Source organism: Nesoenas mayeri (genome assembly GCF_963082525.1).
Source record: "Nesoenas mayeri genome assembly, chromosome: 3".
Lineage (NCBI taxonomy): Eukaryota > Metazoa > Chordata > Aves > Columbiformes > Columbidae > Nesoenas > Nesoenas mayeri.
This window is the reverse complement of record NC_137544.1, coordinates 111047582-111070142: the sequence shown is the minus strand read 5'-3', so window position 1 is coordinate 111070142 and position 22561 is coordinate 111047582. Positions and strand designations below refer to the sequence as shown.

Here is a 22561-nt window from a genome sequence, read left to right as displayed (position 1 = left end):
ACTTTTCCCCGGATAAAGCCATTCCACCAAACAGATTTATTTTATTCCCCCAACTTCCTGGTATACAGTACAGTAGTTTTTATTTTTTCTGTCTACTTGGTCCTTATGTGACCCATGGAATAGGAGAAAAAAGAATTACAATGTGCTTATGCTGTAAAGTTCTCATTAACTTGTTTGTTGACTTACCAAACTTAACAGCCCCTCAAAATAAATTCTTAGCTTCTTTTAACTGTTGAAAACAAAGTATGCTTCAGGTAGGAAGAAACAGTAATTACAACACCTCTGGTTCAGAGATGAACTCTTCAGAATCATGACCATCATAGCCTTGAGTTACACAAGGCAGCCAGAGGCCCTCTCCCCCTTTCCAGAGAACCCTCAATAAAACCAAACCACATCCTCCTCTCCAGGCCCTAAATCCCTGTACAAGCAGTTGATCCCCTGTCCCAGCACTGGTAATCACTGGAGTCTTCTGTGAGCCGATTCTGTTCAGTAACCTGGCCAAAGATCAGCTTGTAAAGCAAGCAAATTACTTTCTGGGAGAGGAAGGGAGCAGAGAAGAGGAGACAAAAACCTCCTTCAGCTCTGTCAGTTTGTTAGACTCGCTCAAACACAACGTATAACTTCAATCTTAATCCCTGTGGTAAATTCTTCCTGGATAATATTAGTTAAATCATGGCACTATCCGCTCTCCTACCCCATAAGGAGTAGGATACTGTTCTACCTGTAACTCCAGCATGATTCTGGAATCACAGGATGCGTTGCCCCACAGGGATGGAAATGTCTAAATACAATTCTGAGCTGGTTCTGCACTCACACCTGCAGCCATGGCCTGGAGGTCTGTACGCAATGCATTTTCCCGTGTTTTAGAAAATTCTGTTCCAGGCTTCAAAACAAGACCATTAAGAATGGCTTCCTGAATAAATTAAAGGCCAGGGAATTTAGGACCATATTGCATCATTTTGTATTTCTATGTTCAAAGCAGACACACAAAAGAGTTCCTTACCAGCATTCTTTTGAAACACATTCCTGGAATTAGGGATCCATTTGTATTTCAGTTAGCAGCACTTACACACAGGCACATTCCCATTTCAGAAGCTATTCTCCTGAAGCTAAAGCAGTACAAAGCAATGAGACACTGATGAGCACTAAGCAAATCATTAAAAAATAGTTTCTTCTAAGGTAAATAGCATTGACATTGTAGTGAGAATTAGATATGTCTGTTTGTTTAATCATCTTGGAATCAAAGCAATGAAAAAAAAAAACCCCTTATAAAAATTATTTGACAAGTACATTGAGGCAGTATGACAGCATTTAAGATCACCATGGTACCTGACTGCAATGCTGCCGCAATGACAGTGACAGCAAGCCAGAAATCTGGAGGTGTTTCAAATGAGACAAGCTCCTTTTAGATTCTGTTTTCCTTGGGTGGAAAAAGAAAGGGGAGGCAAGTGCACAAAGAAAAGATATTCTTCATATTACTGCAAGAGAAGAGACCTTGCAACTTTGAGGAAAGAAGAAACTAAAAAGTTACTTCCTTTAATACTCAGAAAATCCAGTGATGATGAATGTGTTCAAAGCACTGCGGGATGAAACAACTCCACAGTGATGCAGGTTACATTAATAAGCAGTTTGGTAGCTTAAAAGCAGTAGGTGCTTCCCCACCCCATTTAAAACATTCTAGGGATTATCAGGAAAGAATAGAATCCATAGAGGTTTAAACCATCTGCAATACAATAAATGAAATACACTAGAGAATAAGAAAATCTTTGAAGATACACAAATAAAGTACAAAACAGCATATTTGTAAGGCTAGAATGGGACTGGTTGTCCATGAACACGACATACAGGACTAATCCATCTCTCTTCCACATTCAGAAAGAAGTGCAGAATTTCTGCTTCCCTGCACGCCTGAGGAGGGAGACAGACGAAAAGGGCTGTGGACAGAGAAGAGCTGCTATGACAAATATTTAATGCAAACAGTAATTTTGATAATGAACTAGTAAATTATAAGCACTGTGTTTGCCTGCATCTCCATCCCTAACATTAAAAAACTGTCTGTATCCCAGTCCTGTGCTGGAATAGATGAAAATTATTACCCATGTGTGACATTTTTAATATGATAGAAATAAAAAATAAATCAAGGGGTACATAGATATCATTGGTACTAACATTATTTCTAGTGACGACTGGATTTCCACTGAAATAACTAGATACCTAGCCTTGCAGTGTGTATTTGCAAAGGGGTGAGTTACAAGAGTACCCGACATGTTGCAATGACTCAAATCAGAATGAAAATTTCTGAGGTAAGAAGGAAGAGGAGACAAAGGGAAGAGCAGAAAAGGCCAGATGCTTATGCAAATGGCAGACTGCACATGAAACAAAATATCCTCAGAATGTATCAGGGGCATGGAGGTATGCCATTAGCTTTGTAAAGCATGACGTCTTCTGTCCATGAACACACAATTCTGTGAACGATACAGTGCAGCACTTACTGGGCACAAAGGCAACTTCTCTGGTGATGCAACATGCTCATAACTGTATGATATATTTTTTCTGTTTAGGTTCTTACTTCAGTACACAAAACCACAGTGGAAGCATATGAAAAAGTCCTCCTGCTTATTCATAAGTATAGACTTATGTCTAGGTATCTACCTTACTCAGTATAGGTAAAGCACTTCGCTTTGGTCCCAAAAAGCCAAACCTTTTCCTCATCATCTGACTCATTGCTTTCTACCAGGTTTGTCTCTGATTAGTATCAGCCAAGTTTAAACTCTATACACAAGCCTAAAAGAAAAAGATGTGATTATGCAGAAGAGAGAGGAATTACAGACAAAATGCATCTTCATAATTTCAAGTGTAAGATGTTTGAACGTGTTTGTTATCAGCACAAAAAGTCACGTTCCATTCACTGTGGTGACCCAACCCTTGCCTCCGTCAAAAATATCGAGTGTCAACAGGATGCTGGGCTTTGCACCAACAATGCTCGTAGTGTGAAGTATGTTTACCACTGGGGAAAGGAAAAGAAAAAAAAGTATCTATTTCTGTGTGCAACATACAGAGCTAGTCTTCTTTAAATAAATGGACCAGTTTGTTCACATATGTTGATCTTCAGTTCTCAGAATTTATTTTCAAGTGAGTCCAACTCAAAAGTAAAGGTCTTAAAGAAGAAGACTTTTGTGCAGGCTACAAACAGATGACAGATGAAGCAGCAGGCAAGAGGGGAAAAGAGGATGCCCTTTGGTTTGCGGATATCTAGTGAGACATCAGAAGACTTCATGCACAACTGATTCTCTTAGTAAATCTATTAAATCCCTCAATGGCATCCTGTTTGAAGCCAAGATTGCCACATGTTCCACTAGTCCAAAGGGGAAAAAGCATCAGAAAGAAGAACCAGTGTCCTCACGTCCCTTAGAACCACATGTGGGATCATTAGCTTGCAGTATCATTTGTATGGTCTGACATACAATTTTAACTGAGATTGCTTTGCATAACTTCATGGCAACTACAGCTCGCTTAGAATGCAAATATTCTTACTTTTAAGTTGCTCTCTCCCAGTACTATTGCTAATCAAGTCTCCAGGCTAATAAGCCTGCGTTACATTCACGGGTATCTCAACTAGCAAAGCTGATTCTCAGTATAATCACCATGAACAAAATTTTAAAGCTCAGCTACACAAACTTACTACATAAAGCTCATTATTTAGAATACATTAGAACATGCAGGTGCCAAATAATTCTTATATGCTTCATCCTTGTTTTTAAAGCTCTGCTTTGATAAAGCAGTTCGCTAAATCCAGAGAAGAAGAAGTATAGACAAGAAGTCTCGTGCACAATCTCACGTGAAGATTTCATACACTGCTTTTAAAAAAAAAAAAACCCAAACCACACACAACCCAAGAACAGAATACAATCTATTCACAGCTTCCTAGAAAAATAAGCTTTGCCACGGAGCAAGACGAACGTGCTGTTTCCATAACATAGCACTGGTCTCGGTGCAGTAACGTAGAGAGGCAGCAAGTGGAGACACCTTGCAAAAGTGAACTTTCCCCAGCAGAGTATCTGTATTTCCACGTGGTCACGGGCAGCTTTGACCTGGGATGGTTCATGGTCCTCTGCTGTGCTGCACAACACTGATAAACAAAAAATCCTACGTAGTTCTGCTGAAATGAAACAAAGAACGAAGTTTGAGAGCATGGAAGAAGCCAAGGGAGTGAAAAGAGAGAGGCAAGAGGAAGAGCAGCACCCTGAGGGTGTGGTGGCAGAAGGGAAAAGAGGAGAAGCAAAAGAAACTAAAGCAGAACTGGCAGAGAAGGGCAAGGGAGAAACAGGAAGACTCAAAGCAAGGAGCACATTGCTGCTGCTGAGAAGTAACCTGCATCTCAGGACCTGCTGCAGACCATGCCCTCCCTGGGACTCTGCCCCACGCAGCTCTGATAGAGCCTCCTACTCCCAACCAACCCTTCTCCAGCATCCCCTGTTCAGCAGCCAGCCCTGGAAATAGTCCCCTGCCTACAGCAAATCCATCATAACTGATGCCCAGGAAATCTTCAAGCAATGGCCTACAATTCAGAAAAGCAGCAGAGTCACCTTAAAAGCATATCCTGCACGTTGACACTCTACATATTGAATGATGTTCTACAGATGTTCCAAAGAAAATGACCTTTCTCCCCTATCAAAGATGACAGGCACTTCCTTGGACAAACACAGCCCAATGCTGGTTGTTTTACAAGGTGCTTCCTGCCTTGTGTTCCAGCCTTGCAAAATATGCACTTTAGCCAAGAAAAAAAGATTTTACTTCAATCTGAGCTGGGCAGGCTCTGGTTTCCAAAAGCACAGGTGCATTACACCCATTCTACCACACCAATATAATTTACATTTTCTGCAAGACTGCCTACTCCCTTAGCTAAGCCAGAGATTCACCTTATTGACTAGAGCACATACAATATAATTGTATGATTACATTTCACTATGTATAACATGCTATTGCTTCACACTTCAAAATTTGGAAAAAGGAAGATGTTAAGAAAAGGATGAGGCTGGATCAAACACAGACTTGCACAGAGTACAAGTGTCTGGAAAAACCACTTCAGATAAAAGTCAGCATTTGACTTTGGTTTTAACAATGGGGGAAAAAAAGAGAAGTACTAAAAGCCATTTCCCAGATTCTGGATCGGGAGGTATAAATATTCTGCTCCACTATACCTCTATCTCAGATTTTCTTTGGCCGGAAGAATCCCACTAATATTCTCTCCAGTGGCTTCTGAAAATTATGAGTGTTCTGCCTTTATTTGCATGCAACCATCAGGTAAACTTATGTGCCCACAGGTAAATGTTGTTGTCTGCATGAAGGAGGTCTGAGCCACGGTTTTCTGCATGCATAATCTTAAGAAACTCTTTCCGACCACATTCTTAAAAACCGTATTTAAGAAAATGAGCACTACAATGCAAAGTTATCAAAATGCAGAAAATGTCAGAATCACAGTTGCCAGGCAACCTTAAATAACCTTCTGCCCTTTTGCCTAGGCACTGTCATGCAGGCTGCCACGACAAGATCCAACACCCTTTATTTTCCAGCCGAGCTCAGATGCAGGAGGTGCCCAGACAGCAGATGGGGCTGTGCAAGGACACACTGGCTGGAAGGTGCAGGGGGAATCAGATGGGAACTGTGGGAAGAGAAGGAAGGATCTTACAGCTGAATGATACCCTGGAGAACTGGGCTGTGGCTTTACAGGAAAGCCCCTGAAATGGTGGGCAAGCCAAACCTTGTTTTTCCAGGTGGCCACTCACGGTGTGTTCCCTGTTTTCTCCAGGCTCAGTGTGGGCTCTGGTTTGCCGAAGGACTGTGTTTATGTTCTCTGCCCTCAGATTATATCCTTGAAATGGGAATTATAATACCATCATAACTGTGTATTTATTTATGAGATTTTTATGGCAGTAATAGGGTTTGCATAGGAGTCTCCAAAATAATAAATACTATTACAATAAACTACAAAAAAATTAATAATTTTGTATTCAAAGCACACTGAAAACAAATGTTAAAGAAAGAATGAATGAAGACAAACTACTCAGCAGCACCCTTTCAACAAGTCCCTTATTATTCTGGGCAGTGAATGAAACAGAAACCATGTGGGAGAGAAAACAAACACACAACCAGAGCCAAGAAAAGGGCATAGAAGAAAGGAGGGTGCACAGCAGCCTCGCTCAAGCAGGGAATGGTGCCAAATGAAGAAGGCAGTGAGATGGCAAATTGAGAGACCTGGTGACAAGTCTCTGCCCAAAGGAGAAAGCTCTGTCTTCTGAGCAGGAGTGGGTTGTTGGACAGTGCTGTCACTTCTTAGGATGAGCTGACCCAGAGCACAGTTCCTGGCCGACAAAAATTTCTCACATCCCTTTTGCATGTAAATTGTTTGCAATGCTCAGCCCTCTGGCCCAGCACTCTGCTTGCTGCCCTGAGAGAAAGGTGTGAGTTAAAATCTCTCCTGGGAGCCAGAAGAACTTGTGGAGAACTCTGCACGTTTTCATGCAAGTAGGAGGTTGCAAGGAAGGGGAAAAAGGAATGAGGTGGTGTCACAGGCTTGGGGCACAATATCGCACCTTTGACAGTGCTTTCCAAAAACTCTCTTCCAAAAAGCAATGTCCAAGAAAAGCAACATCCAAAGCTCTTTGATATAAAGTTCTGCCTGTGCAGAGCAAAAGTCGATGGTTTAGATTAAAATCCAAAGAATCACTACGTGCGGTTTTCTTACCAGGCAGCTTCTGCATGAGAATCATTGCAAAGCAAAATCTCCCAGGCAACCCCAAGGCCACTGGGACGTGGCAGCACTGTTCAACCCCGCAAGTCCCTCAGCTAAGCTGCTCTCCTCCAGCAGCTCTGGGGAACAGTCTCCTTCAGAGGTGAGTGAGTCTCTTTGATCTCCAGGCTCTGTGCCTGAAAAAACAAGCTTCACTCTTTTTTTCTTCCCCCCACCCCCCCCACAACTGAGAGAGAAGCTTCAGGTCCTTGAAACCGATCCATTTGTCCACTGCCTTTCAAATCCTTGCTCTGAGCTGGGAGTATTGTCTTTCTTCTGTTAATTCTGCCCTAGCATTCGCTAAACTTGACTCAGTGTGTTTGCAGAGGAAAGTGTTATGGCCCAGGAAGGCTCAGTCACGCATCATATCCAGACCACGATGATCTTGGACCACTGCTTATCAGTGCCATTAACCACCATGCACAGCATTTGGGATGTCTAGACCTGGAATTACTTCTGCTCCGCACACTTAACACTTGTTTATCTTACTTTAAAAAAAGAAACACACATTTAAAGAGAGTTTCTTCATCCTTTCATTTGTATCTTGCATTAATTTTACCCTGAGAGTTTTGATTTAATGCGAATGCAGGTCTTGGTCACCCAGAGCCTGCACTTCTTTGGCTGACAGTTTAATGACATTCACTCAAGCACTCTTTCCCCGCTATAAATGAAGGAGCTGCCTTTCTCTTCTGGTTTTGCTTCCTTGAAAACAAAGGCTGAGACAGTCTGCCTCATCTGCCCTGAGCTGAACTAAGCAGCAAGGTTTTATCCATACTGTTCATCTAAGCAGAGTGGTTGTTAAGCCATCATTAACCACTATGTGGTTCAGATAAAGGGTGGGATCTATCTCACCAAACTTTAGGAGCTGAGCTAGTAACGCTCCCTTTCCTTTGGGAGCCCATGGAAACAGATGCTTTGAGGGAATGGTCCCATGCAGACACCTGAACTGAACCAGATTTACCACCCCCTCAAACAGCCTAGGTTTCTCCATGTGCTCCCCGGTGAGCTCTGGGTGGCCGGCTGGATGCAAACATGGCTCATTGCTCAAACTCCAACGGTGGCAACCTAAACACCACAGGTCAGCAATGGCAATGGAAAAAAAACACGTTCTACTACACACAGAAGCTGATTGGACTCAAACAGTATCTTTTCTAGCAGGAAGGGTCAGTAGGAAAAGAAATAATACAGGAAGATGCTGTTGCCAATGCCTGCACTTCAGCAAGAGACAGCATGTGAACCAACAGCTCTTTTTCACGTCCTCACAGCAGCAGGTATCACAAAAGCCAATTCTGTCAAGTGTCATGTTTGTTCTCATTGTATAATCAAGATATTTGTAGGCAGGAACAGGTTACAGTCTAATTAAGTTTGATGAGACATGAGCTCTTTCTCTGGCAGTCACACTTCATAGCCGTCTCAGAGCATCACGGTGATATTTACTGGGAAATGCAACCCCTCCATTTCCATAAAAACAGGCAGTTTAAAATCAGCTGCAGAAAACTCAAAATACTGCTTAGAGCAGAAATGTAATTTTCTGAAAGGAGTTATTGGTTCTGAACATGATGCACTGCACTCATGAACTGTCATGCCTCATTACTTCAGATACTGGGTCTTTACTGGATACACTGCCGAGTTCTTTTAAGATGCTGCCTTCTAGGGAGAAGTCTTGAAAAAATAAAAGCCATTATCAAACTAATTTTCTCAAGTCCTGTGGCATATTTACAGGTTAAATGGAATTACATTTTTTAATAGTTATTAAAGTACAGCTCCACTTTTGAGAGCAATTCAACAGAAATGGAATCAATTGACTTAAAAGTTTATTACCTGTAAGCATTCAAATATCACTTCATGAATTTAAAGAAATAGATATTATAGCAGCTTTGCATATTCAACCAAGGTTCAGAAACTGTCAGAGAATTTATTCTAATTCCAGTGGCAATTTGTGAGTATCTCATTTGGTTAGGCAACAGCAAACTAAATACAGGGTGAGCACGTCCCTGATTTGCATTGGTGGAGCTTAGCCATACTGGAACACAAGGATACTTTGTTCTTTCCATCTTTTATCTCTATAACTCCACATAATACAGTTTGGAAACTCAAATTACAATGCCATAAACTTCACGAGATCTCCATTGGTACAATTTATTACAATTAAATCATTAGGAATGTGACAATGCAGACAAGGAGGATTCAAATTCAGCACAGAGGTCCTCTGGTTGTGCAGGGTCAGGGTAAAAAGCACTAGAAACTTTTGTCCTTAAGACAAGAGGCTTTATACCCTTCTTGGGACTTAAAAAAACACTGAAAAAGTGACATCATTTGTATGGTTACTTTTAAAAGTGGAGCTATATTTCAAGCATTTATTAATCAAATCAAGCATATACAATTTAAATTATGCTTTCCTTGTCTTATTAGCATATTAATGAATATACATCAGCGAGTTGTACTAAAAATACATTGAAGATTTGCATGTCTGATTATCTTTGTGGAGTTTTGCAACTGACAACTTGAAAGGAGGACAGAAAAAAACCACCTTGTGTCAAGGTCTGTGCAAAATTACAGCTTAGAGATGTTCCTTAATCAAAGGGTTGCTTTGTATCTTTTATAAGCTAAAATGAGTATGTCTGTCTAAATGAAGAAGACTTGCTCTTGGAATTATGTTCAAAGTAGTCACTTCCTAAACTTTTAAAGCAGTAAATAGGACAATGATGTCTCAAACAAAAGCACTGCCAGTGATCTCCCAACATCTCCTTTCACAGAAAAGAAGGGAAACATAATACTTCTACACACTGCCTCAATAAGTATTTTCAAAACAAGCAAAAAGTAATTAAAATTTAACAGGGGCATTGCAAGGAAACAGGGAAAGCTACTTTGACAACAAAATTATTGACAGCAATCAACTTCTTGTAACCAGTGAATGAAAAAGGAAAAAAACCAACATCAGGGAAAATAATTGGACAAATAACAGGATGGGTATTTCAATCCTGTTTCTCATTAATTACCATCATGAATGTGTGTAGCTGAGAAATTTTCTAGAAACAAAGAATACTAATGCTGCTAAAATACCAAGATTCCTTAGTTCCTGCAATCTTATCAAGTTCCCACCTCCAGACACCATTTTAGATAATTTCCAAATCAGATACATTCTCCACACTTCTCCAGAATAACTCTACAATATCGAATTGATCCAACAGCTGCGTGTCTCATTTTCTATTCCTCCTCCATTCTTTGAAGAAACACTGGCACTTTGGAGAGGTTATCCTTAGCACTCAAGGAAAGCTGCTTTACTTCTCATGTTCAAGAGACCAAAGGATGACCCATTTTACACCATAGCTAGCAAACACCTGTGTTTAGGAGAGCATTTTCTAATGGCACGGCAGAGTTCTCAATTTTTTTTGCTCAATTTTGCTCTCACCCCGTTCCTTCAACAAACTGATCCAGACCAAAAATAATTTGGGAAAAAACAAAAAAGGCGTGGAGAGAACAAAAAAATTAATTTGGACTCAGCCAATTTTGACTTTTAGTAAATGTGTAACTACTGGCGTAGCACAGTGATGAGAATAAGTAGCAAAGGTCAGGAATTGTTTAAGTCAAGGTCACTGCAAGAAAAGGATCCATAACCCGAAGCTACCATTGAAGACCCACATGTGCTTTCCCATGGCAGTTCAATTTATTGCCTTCCTTTCGGTCTGGTACTAACAAGATGAAGGTCAGCACACTAAGGTGCACCATAAGACAAAACCAGTTAATATGGAGGTAAGCAAACCTGCAAATGCAGATGAAATGTTTAAGCTTCTTCAGTGCAAATTCCCACCAGTCACCTGCTGACAACCTGATCTACACAACATGGAAGCTGGTATCTGCAGAAAGAGCCTTGTTTCCTATACTGTTAATTCACTCCTACGGGAAGGGGCATGAGCATCTCCCAAAATTATTTTGGTGGCATCTAGAAGTCCATAGGTACCACTGCTGGTGGCATGAACTGATACGAGTGACAGCATCTACAGCAGGAAAGAGAGTTTTGTTTTTATACAGACACAGCGCTAGTATTCCAAGAACTTCACATGTCGATTAACTACATTTCTGCACAGTGCACTCATAATATTTCAGCATTGATGCTCAGTTACTGATTGCCCAGGACAGTTTTGTACACCAGCAAATTCCAGGAGCTACCAGTGACATTCCTCAGCTAGAGATTCTGTAAATTGAAAGATAAGAAGGAAAAAGAAAAAGTATTGTTTATCTTTTTTTCAATTTTAACTATGACGCTACATACGAGTGGAAGCACTAGGATGATGGAAAGCCACAGCATGCTACAAATTAGAAGAGAAATATCTCCTCGATAAAAAGATTATACTGGGAACTGCCTACATATTGCATCCTCCTGTGCCCATGCCTTCTGCTGCCTAATGTATTAATAGCACTGGTCACCACGTGGGAATTCAATTCGTGAAGAAAGGTGATAAAGCAAAGGTGCTGGAAGATAACATACAAGCTCCTCAAAAGAAATGACACAGGTTCAGTCTTCCCTCAAAAAGCTAATACATCCAGAGAAACAGGGCAAGTTTAATGGTACGGTTTGCTCTGATTTTGCTTTGCTACTGTGAACTGTGTTGGGTTTTTTGTTGGATCAATACCTGCACAGCCAAAGCTGAAGTCCAGGTTTTATAACAAGTATATATATATACACATATATGCGTGTATATATATTCATGTATTTAATTAATATTATATATACCTATTTTTAAGATGGGATAGTAAGAATCCAAAGGATTAAGCAGCAAAGAAGGGTGCGAGTTTCAAGCATTTCTACCCAATTACACGCCAGCTTTCCAATTTTCTATCCTCTGATACTGTCTCCTACAGCAGCTTTTCCTAATTAAAATAAATTAAGAACCTGTTCTTATTTACACCCCTAAACACTACTATTCCAGGATCTCAAGAGAGACCATGACAAACCTGGAAGGATCTCCAAAGAGCTTTTCAGCAGCAATGTGGCATATTGTCAATAGTGGGAAGACTGGCCAACTGGCAAAACAACAATTTTAAATGTACTTGGCCAGGCTAGGCCTGTAAAAACAAGATGCTCTGTCAGCCAATGCAGCGGGCACTTATGTTCATAACAACTCATTTTTTTTCCCTGAGTTTTCTAAGAACAGATTACTTTCTAATGTTGACATCCAAGTCATTTGAATAATATAGATGGCCAGCAACACTAGAGCTAAGATGCAAAGAGGCCAGTTGTTTTGATTTGCTGTATACAGACTATCTAGCAAGGAAATTCCTCTTCTCTTTGAAAATCAAGCAAAACTTCTTACTTTTGTTAAAGAGAAGCTAGTGGTAATTTTTGGTTCTTCATCCATGTTCGCCTTCCTTGAAGGCCTACTAGGGTAAATATATTTAATAAAATATATTTATTCTGGGATTTATCCCAAGAGAAATTATTTCAAAAACCAGAACACATTCACTTTCAAACCCAAACTACATGCTGCTGGTTTTACAAAAGGTGTGCAGTGTCAAAATAAATTATTAACTTCTATATATTTACCCGTAGGAGGCCTCACACCAGCAAATGTTCTCCCCGGGTCATCAACAGTTGGCAACATGACATCCAATAGACCAAATCTTTGCATGGCAAAGTTGCTTTTTAATAAGCCAGCAATGGATCACATTGGCCAATCATGGTCCCCTCTGCCTCCTCCTCCAGGCTTAGTACAATGAGAAATGGCAGCATTTTTTAATCTACCTTTCCCATTTCAGTTTTATCTCACCTTCTGCAAATCTCCAAAGACCTTCCACTTCAGACATTAAAGCACCATCTTTTCAAGCCCCACTCTATGTTTCACCTCATTTACAGCCTGATTTTGCTGCAGCAAGTCTGAATCTCTAGCTGGCTGGTAGACTTGAGAAATGCAGAGCTGCTCCTCCACCCTCCAGCTGTGACCCAGGCCAAGCCGTGGGCTCTGAAGAGACAGAAGCTCTGACTACGCTTGTTTAAGAGCAAGGTCATGCAGCCAAATGGTGCCAGTCTGCATGTGGCATTTTGTGGAAATGCAATGCTTTAATTTCCTATTTTTGGTCAGTCTCTATACAGCTACAAGTCCATGATGGTGGGGAATTGTATGGACAGTGGACTCATCTGTGATTACTTAAATGACAGCAGCAGTGCAAGTGTCACATTCAAACTGCTCTGACAACCTACCTCAAACCAGGCAATTCATCTGGTGATGGGAGGCACAGTTTCGGGTCTCCAAATTACCCGGTTAATGCAAAGTGATGAGGAAGCACAAGAAACTCATAAGCATCCTCTAAGTTTTGTAGTGACCCAGGAACTTTCTTATTAGAGAACCGAGACAGAGCTGTGGAGGTTTTGAAGCTCATCAGCCATCTTTGCTTCTAACCTCTGCAATGTGTTTTCTTTAAACACCAGGAGCTTTTTTTGTGCCCACTCACACCCTCTCCAACAAAACATCTAGTGTCACAGATCCCAAACCAGCACTCCCAGCCTGCTGAAACCCAGCTCCTCACTTCCTGACCCCCAAGTTCACGCATTCAGACTGAACTAAAGCACAAACTACAAAAGCAACGCTCTTAGCTCAATGTTCCACCTGAGATTTAGGGAACAGAGAAGGAACTGAAATGTATATAGTGACTGGATTAAACAAAGAGCGTGAAAGCATCTGTTTCACCTGAAAGTCTGTGAGGTAAATGCGGGGGCCTGTTGTGGCATAGACCCTGGCAGCGTGTCTGACCACAGTGACTTCATCCAGATTGAGTCCTGAAGATCTCAAGGCCTGCACTGCTGCAAGCTCTTAGGGAAACCTACCCTAGCACTGCAGGAATAGCAAATACAGGGTTGTAAAGTTATAAAAATACTTTCAGTAGGGGAGCCAGGATGAGGACCGAGAGCTGTGAGCTGAGAGTATGGTGCCAAAGGAGCACTGACTGCTGCTGGGGGCAACAGAGCTGGTAGGAAAACAGGGCAAGGACATCCAGAAAAGCCACAAGCAGGCAGGGATAACACAGGGATTGTAAGAAGGAGGAAGCACATGTCTTTCTGACTGACTCATAGATGTGTAGTGCCAATTCCAGAAAAAGGCGTAGCTGAGGGATGAAATGCATTTCCTGGAGACAGTTTTCAACAGGCAGGTCTGCTGAACCCAGCTGCTCCCACCACAGCCTCACTGTAGTCTCTATCCGAAGGCTCCAAGAGGCAGCTCTGGAGGCTGTTTTATCAAAGCTACGCAACAATTTATCACTGCATGAGAATGCCACGTTGACTTTAGACTGCAAAATATCTGTTGAATACATGAGATACATAACAGATGGCAAGCTGCCTGTCACAAGGTCTAAGACCTCAATGTATTATCTGAGAAGGTTAAAAATTTCAAATATGCATTGAGGCACATGAAAGGTAGTAAATATGCATCATTATGGTAACATCTATCTTCATACTGCTCACCTTCAGTTAACACAGAATTCTCCCTGTAATACCTTGAGCTCTGCTACTATCAAAAATACATGTCTCACTTAAATTGTTCTATTTAACTATGCTGGCAAATCCAGTTCCCGAGTACAAACAGTTGACAAGAAATATATATGTGTGTGTGTGTGTGTGTGTTCATGCGTGCCCATATGTGTGTGCACAAGGCACAAAATAAACAAGGATGGAGACTGCTAGTGCCATTAACTGTAGAATATCCTTTCTTCATTTAGGATGAACAGGTGAGGTACTCATCAAAATACAGTCAAATATATACAGTGGAAAAGTGACAGTTCAAGTCAGACATTATTTAACTAATATATCATTTTAATGCTCTTCTCTCTGTACCATATTACACTTAAAAATCCCAACAGCCACAAATAACAAAGTTCTCTTCTCAGTCCCCAAATTTGGCTTTGCTTTCAGGAGAAGGTGATGAAAATTGAACTGTCAAAGCAAAAGACTACTGAGAGTGCCATGTGGAGGATTAAGGAAATAACTGAGTTAAGTCAGCCAACTGTGTTCCAGTTTTCGCTGTGCTGCCTGACCCGACGCCCTCTCTCGTTTTTATTTGCTTTTGCAATGTACTGCTTTATGTAACTGTTCCCTCCAGCTCATAAATTTTCAAGGTGAACAAAAGCTCAAGTGATTACATTTGGTTTGGCCACAAAGGTGATTTTTTTCCACTAATTTCTACTTACCGGGTTTTATATTTTTAATTACATGAAAGCATTAAGGCTCTTGCAGTTAAGCTGATTGATTGGGCTTCTAAATGCCCACACTTTCCCATTTTTGACTGGAACAATAGTTCCAATAATATTACTAACTGCAAAGATTAAAATGGATTCAGGCTGGAAATGAAAAACGGTTGGGTGGTTGTTTTTCCTTCCCCTCTGCAGGCCAGGCTGCCCTTATTTTGGTTCAGGTACCTAAAAATGCTTTTCATCTCCATAAGCATCTCTTTGCCCATACCAATATCCTATAAAAGGCAACTTTTTCTTTTCAGAATACATCCTACATAAAAAGGACTGGAAGTCCATTATCTGAAGTTCTTTCTGGTGACAGCTCTGAAGCAGCCTGACCTGGAATCATGCAGAAGCAGAAGCAAGTGCAGCCGTAATCCTTCCTCCCTCTAGCATGAGTTTGCTCATGGTGTTGTCTTGATCTGACCGTTGTTCAGCAGTGAAAGCTATTGGTCAGGATAACTGCAGCCCAGGGAAACCAAGAGACCCGTGCTTACAAAAATGTGCAAAACACCAACAGATCCTCAGTGGCTTTCAGTCTGTAATCCTAGCAAGGTAATGAGATTCAGAGAAGCTAAATGCTAAGTTTCTTTATTATACTGTGAAAGCACATTCAACTTCAATATTTGTCAATGTGTGTGAATCAGCTTATCCTTTGTTTATAGCACAATTAATACAAATTTCAACCTAAAAATTGCGTAGAATACACATAATTAATGAGTCAGAAACACTTCTGATCTCCCAGAAGTTTACTTTGGGACCTATTTCAGTCTTTCCCAGAAGATCAAAAAGTCACAAAAACTAAAAGTTGATTAAATTGCAAGGTTCAGTCCTTCAAAAACCTAGCATCATTTTACCTCCCCCATATAGCACATGACAGTTGTCTATGCTCATTATGAATTCCTTCTACATCTGAATTATCACCTGTATTATTGGGTCTGGACCCAACTGTTAGCAGAGGTTACATGTGATATACCTGAGGTAAACCCTGAGCTGACAGTTCTTACTTTTTGAGTATAAGATAAATTCTTGCACTGGAATAGGATTACTTCATCTAGTAAGCCCTTTCATGAGAAAGTATCTATCTCACCAGTGATAGTTTAAAATTACAATCAAGATACAGTCAGAACTAGGAAACATTAGACGTTTCAATTTATCAAATGCCTGTTAACCACTGCTTACCTATTCTTTAAAGAAAGATGTTTGTTTTATATGAAGACGTAAAACCCTGGTGATTTCAGACTTCACAAAAATGGTATGGAATGAGAAGCTGCCCTTTGCCCTTAAATTTCAAAGAAATTATCCAATCATACATTGTGGTTTTTAGTATTTTATATATGGTAATATTTACTTGCCATATACCATTAACTAAGTATTACAACACCTCTGTCAGGTAGATGCTTTAAAAAAGGAAAGGTAAGAAATAAACAGTGTTGTGGAAGAAAACCCTCTAATTCATAATCCTGATGCAATTTCCTCATATCTTTCTGGGAAGAATCCTGCTGTGGAATCCCAGACTTCATTTTAAATTAGGGCAGAAAACACTCTTTGCTCAGAAAATGTACTTAACACCCCATAAAACTCCACTAAAAGTGCTATTAAATGGATTACCAATATCTTAGACACTGAGAAGAGATGCATGTGAAAATACCCACTTTGTAAATAAGTTCAAGCATAAAAGCCAAGAGCAAATGTTCAGGCTAACTGGTAACACTTGACCAATGTCAGATATTAAACTGCAAAATATATAATGGTGAAAGAAAGTAAAACTTCTCAGCAAAGCAGCCCAGAATATTAGTGGGAAGAACACAGCCCCAAGGGAGAGGTACTTCTCATTAGGGAAGTAACATGACAATGTCCATAAAACAAGTTTAAATATATCTTAATGCCAATCCACCAGGCAAAACCAATGCATTTAATTTCTACTAATGACAAGGCCAGATATAAATTTGTGACTGAAATCTGCAGGTACCCGAACATTGTGCAGCAGCGACTGTTCACCATATGGAGCAGCAAGGGCACGACAAGGGCGACTCTCCAGCTCACCCCACTGTCCCTCCCGTCAGATTTGCATCCGGCTGAAATTTCATGCCAAAACAGCTTTACAGCGATGCTCAGAGAGGGAGAACAAGATGAAAAAGGACATAAAGAAGGGGGCAAGGAGCTATAGATGTTTTAAGAGAAAGCCAGCAAGGTGTAGAGATACAGGAGGATAAAGCCATTGTGGAGAAGAAAAGATGGGCTGTTCAAAAGGAAATAATGGACTGAGTGTGATGAGCACTGAATATCATGAAGAGATGAATGCAATCGCATGCTAAAGTGCAACTGCTTTAAGATTTTATTTTTAGCCATATTGTTAAAGGAAATGGGCTTTCAAAGCAGAGTACTTCATGGCTGGCACGTTCATCTGCCTTTAACCAGGATGCATAAAGACTACATCACCAGCACAAAGGAAACTTTAAATGTCACCGTAAAATCTTTACTGAAGAAGAGTTCAAACTGCAACTCACAGATCCTGAACCAAACTTCTCAAAGTTTGGAGCACCAGTATTTCCAAATGCTCATCATTAGAAGTGTTTTTAAGAGCACTTAAAGGGTACCTATTTTTTATTATCAGTAATGCCAAGGGTAGTAAGAATTCATTAATGCAAGCTGTAATGGGTTCTCAAACCCACAAACATCTCACTTCCATCAGAAAACATTCATGAAATTTGACAAAATTCATGTAAACTTGGTCTACTGATATTTATGAACCAGTTACATCAAATTCCCCATTTCTAGCTATATTAGGTCTAACACATACATTCTTTCCATCATGAAAGAACTGACTGATTAAAATTCAGAGATGGCAAGCAGAAAGCAAGGTTACTTATTAAAGCAGAAGGAGCAGACACTTCACCAAACTGCCTGGCCGCCTGCTGAGCAGAGATCTAAATCCAGTCCAGAGGCACTGAGAAGAATCAGAGCAATTTTAAATTCTGAAAAGGTACATTTCCTACAGCGTATTTCTTTGCTTCTGTTGAAGTATGTGAAATATTAATATCAATTCATTGCACATCAATACATTTATAGACTCCCCTGTTATCAAGCATCCAAATGAAAACAGTCTATTCTGAATAATTTACTCCTGAATCATCAGCCAGTTTGCTTCTACAAATCCAGGAGATGCTCAGCATTTGCCATATCACATTTATGACTTACAACCTTTTAGAAACGGTGTTCTCTCTGCTAAGTTTCTGGAAGGTATGTGTATTTGATGAGCTACAAAACTCAATATTTAGAACAGATATAAATTGCTAACAATAAAGTAAAAATACATATAAAGGCTATAAAACACGATAGTTTTAAGTTTGTGGGCTGGATCTGGTGTGCAAGACCAACTTGTTCAACCCTCAATAGTAAAGTTTCTATGACCATCTCTGCAGGAGGTTCCCAAACACATGTGAGAAGAGGCTGAGGGCTGGATGAACTGTTCTGGCAACCCACTTGCTGCTGGTTTGGTCCTGGGGTTCCCCCAGCTCCCCTGCGTCAGCCGATCAAGTGAACATGCTGTGGACTGCCTCAAACAAAAGCTTGTCATCAGACAATCTATTAAACCCAGAGCTAAAGACCATGTGAAACCACAGCTCCTCAAAATAAACACCAATTTTCACTCAGGCGGTGACAATCCCAATTACTCCATGATTACTTCTCTAAGTACTAGTCTAATATCTGTATTCGCTCTGAGCGTCAGACTTGCCGACAGCTCACTACTGCACTGTCCTCGGCAAAGGAGACAAAAGTTGTGCTCAGTGACAGTTCAAAAAATACATTCACACAACCACTTCCCCTGGTGCGTTTGAAATATGAAGCTAAAATAATTCATTTGGTTTTGTTGTGGGGCTCTTCTGTAAGGGAAGTTACAGTGTCTTAGAAATGTGTATTCTTGCTTCATGTTCACATCCCCTTTCTCTCACTGCACAGGGTGGAAGAAATATAAATGTACTGGCTGATTGATGTTACCGTAATAATCCATTACAGGGAGAAAAACAATTTCAAAACAAGAGTCACTAACTACATAATCCCCTGATGAAATACAACAGTGGTTCCGAGTTAAGGATTTTTTTTTTTAATGAACACAGCTATTCTTCCCATTTGCTCAGTAATGTACTAATTCTAATGTACTCACAGTAACCTTTAAAAACAAAACAAGCCAACTTTTCCCATTTGTTACTAATACAATACAATTATTTCCAATCTCAAGATCCTGAGCAGAAGGCTCCAATTCTTTGAAGCTAGGAAAAAACCTAACAACATGCACCATTATCGTATTCGTCACTGCAGAGATACACAAGTGGATGGCAGAGGGTCAGCACTTAGGAAGAGTCAGCTTTCAAAGACTGAGAGGAAAAGTAGACTAACAGAACAACAACATATACTGTCTCACTACGACCCCAATTTACTTGTACTTTCATTCTGGTCTTGGTATAGTTTCAATTAAATCATTCAGTCTGCACAGATTGGCTCCAGGTGTGTTTATATATATACACACATACATATTTTAGGTATACATAATCCAGGAATGCTTTTGCTATATGCTACTAAAATATTATTAAATCCAAGGAAACTTGGTAAATTTAACTATAAACACCAAAATCCCCGAACTAGATCATGGTACGATCTGCGGTAGCTACTGCTAAGAAATGAGGTTTTAAGATTCGCTAACACATTGCAGAGGAAAAAGATATCAAATTGAAACACGCTTCCTGTCAGAAAAAGACAGAAAAATTGAAGATGGGAAGCCATACCTTTAGCTGTATATTCATATGAATTATAAAGATTAAAAAGAAATGCAGTGTTCAGCACTGATAGAGCTATATATCTCTTTCAGGTAGATAAGCCCAGGTTGCAAAATGTGACTAGTAATAAAGATGTACTTGTAACATGAAAATAGGTGGTACGTAAAATAGAGTCCTCCTACTAATTTGTCCTAAAACATTTGACATTATGATGCATGATCACCATAATTTGTGAACTTTATTCTTTTTCAGCTTCTACTTTGCAGATGTTAACTAATTTTATTATTTATTTTTTTTTAAAGTGCATGGAATACAAATATAATTTTAATGTAATTGCTAGTACAGTTGATTTTATGTTTGATTTTTACATTCTCAGATTTTCCAATCTCAGCGTAAAGAAGCCTGTTATTGCATATATGAAAATACAAAATAATCAAAAATAGCATATAGTACCCAGAACATATCTTTGTATCCAAAGATGGACCACAAGTTCAAGTACATTAAAGGCCTGGTGGTGAAAAATACAATTACTTGATTTGGATGCAGTGAATTCAGCAATAGGTAAAATCCCTCAGCACATACATAGCTAAATCAGGTTTATATATTTTGCAAAAGAAAGCTTACCTGCCCATTTTTTCCCAGTTCCATTTCAACTATTGCAACAGGGGTGTTTATCTGATCGATGTGTCTTGACTGTGACTTCAGATCCACTCGCCAGTTCATGTTTTTCAAGAAATTATCCCAACGGCTTTGATTGATCAGGCTCTCGTGGATCTTCATTCGGTGGTTCTTCCAAAATTTTGCGATGACAGCAGCTTGATCAGATGTGATGCCACCTTGTTTTTTGGTTTGGGCAGTGAGAAAAGCGTCCAGCTGGTTCAAATCCATGTCCGCTGAAGCAATTGACTGTAGGGAAAATAAGAGGAGAAAAAGGAAAATGGTTGCCCAAAAATATTCCTTAGCAGTTTAAGCTGAACAGTCTACCAAAAGGTCACATCTTCAGGGTTTTACAAATATTGGAATTTAAAGGGATAGAATCATAAAACAGCTTGGGTTGGAAGCGACCTTCAAAGGTCATCTAGTCCAATCACCCAGATCAGGTTGCTCAGAACCCTGTCCAGCTCTGGAGCCCTCAGTACAGGAAAGACATGGACCTGTTAGAGAATGTCCAGAGGAGACCACCAAAATGATCAGAGGGCTGGAACAGCTCTGCTGTGAGAACAGGCTGAGACAGTTGGGGTTGTTCAGCCTGGAGAAGAGAAGGCTCCAGGGAGACCTTATTGTGGCCTTTCAGTGCTTAAAAGGGGCCTGCAAGACATATGGGGACAGGACATTTTTGTAGGGCCTGTAGTGACAGGACAAGGGGCAAGGGTTTTAAAGAAGGGAGATTCAGGTGAGTCATGAAGAAGAAATTTTTTACAACGAGGGTGGTGAAACACTGGCCCAGGTTGCCCAGAGAGGTGGGAGATGCCCCATCCCTGGAAACATTCAAGGCCAGGCTGGACAGGGCTCTGAGCAACCTGATCTGGGTGAAGATGTCCCTGCTCATGGCCGGGGGGTTGAACTAGATGAGCTTTGAAGGTCCCTTCCAACCCAAACTATTCCATGATTTTGTGATGCTACTGAGGACTCCAGAGCTGGACACAGGACTCCAGGTGGGGTCTCACCAGAGCAGAGTGGCAGAATAATCTCCCTTGATCTGCTGGCCACGCTCCTTTTGATGCAGCCCAAGATATGATTGGTCTTCTGGGCTGCAAGTGCACATTGCTGGTTCATGCTCAAACTTTTATTCACCAGTATCCCTAAGTCCTTCTCTGCAGGGTGGCTCTCAATGCTTTCATTCCCCAGTCTGTACTGATACCAGGACTTGCACCCCAACCCAAGTGCAGGACCTTGCACCTGGCCTTGCTGAACCTCATGAGGTTTACATGGTCCCACTTCCTGAGCTTGTCCAGGTCCCTCTGGATGGTATCCCATCCCTCAGATGTGTCAACTGCATCACTCAGCTTGGTGTCATCCACAGATTTGCTGAGAGTGCACTCAATCCCACTGTCTATGGCACTGATGAAGATATTAAATAGGACTGGTCCCCATACAGACTCCTGAGGGGCACCACTTGTCACTGGTGTCCATCCAGACATTGAGCCATTGACCACTACACTCTGGATGTGACCATCCAGCCAGTTCCTCTGCCAATGAACAGTCCACCCATCAAATCCATACCTCTCCAACTCAGAGAGAAGGATGTTGTGGGAGATCATGTCAAAGTCTTTATAGAAGTCCAGACATATGAGATCTGTAGCCCTTCCTGTGTCCACTGATGTAGTTACTCCATCACAGAAGGCCACTAGGTTGGTCAGGCAGGACTTGCCCTTGGTGAAGCTGTGCTGGCTGTTTTGAATCACCTCCCTGCCCTCCATTTGCCTTAGCACACCTTCTAGGAGGATCTGTTCCATGATCTTCCCAGGCACAGAGGGGAGGCTGACAGGCTGATCGTTCCCTGGGTCTTCCTTTCTACCCTTTTTAAAAATGGGTGCAATGTTTTGCTTTTCCAGTCATCAAGGACTTCACCTGACTGCCATGACTTCTCAAATACCAGGGAGAGTGGCTTGACAACTACATCAGACAATCCCCTCAGGACTCTGAGATGCATCTTGTCAGGTCCCAGAGATTTATGTTTCTTCAGGCTCCTCAAGTGGTCACAAACCTGATTTTCACTTACAGCAGGAGGGACTCTGCTCCCCTAGTCCCCAAAGCTGGGTTATGGAAA

At 40.8% G+C, this 22561-nt stretch overlaps 1 protein-coding gene across 2 annotated transcripts in view; it reads right to left on the bottom strand.

Moving 5' to 3' along the window:
• The window catches only part of COMMD1 (copper metabolism domain containing 1), a 77776-nt gene that overhangs the window by 28068 nt on the left and 27147 nt on the right, over window positions 1–22561 (bottom strand). The window contains exons 2-3 of one of the 2 annotated variants that reach the window (XM_080342579.1): window positions 20416–20697; window positions 3719–4159 (exon numbers count right to left, since the gene is read on the bottom strand). In XM_080342579.1, the coding sequence (XP_080198705.1) occupies window positions 3911–4159; window positions 20416–20697 (531 nt within the window). In that variant the 3' untranslated portion in view covers window positions 3719–3910. Of the gene's footprint in view, window positions 1–3718; window positions 4160–20415; window positions 20698–22561 lie in introns of those variants that run through there. The other variant, XM_080342580.1, reaches the window with a different exon arrangement.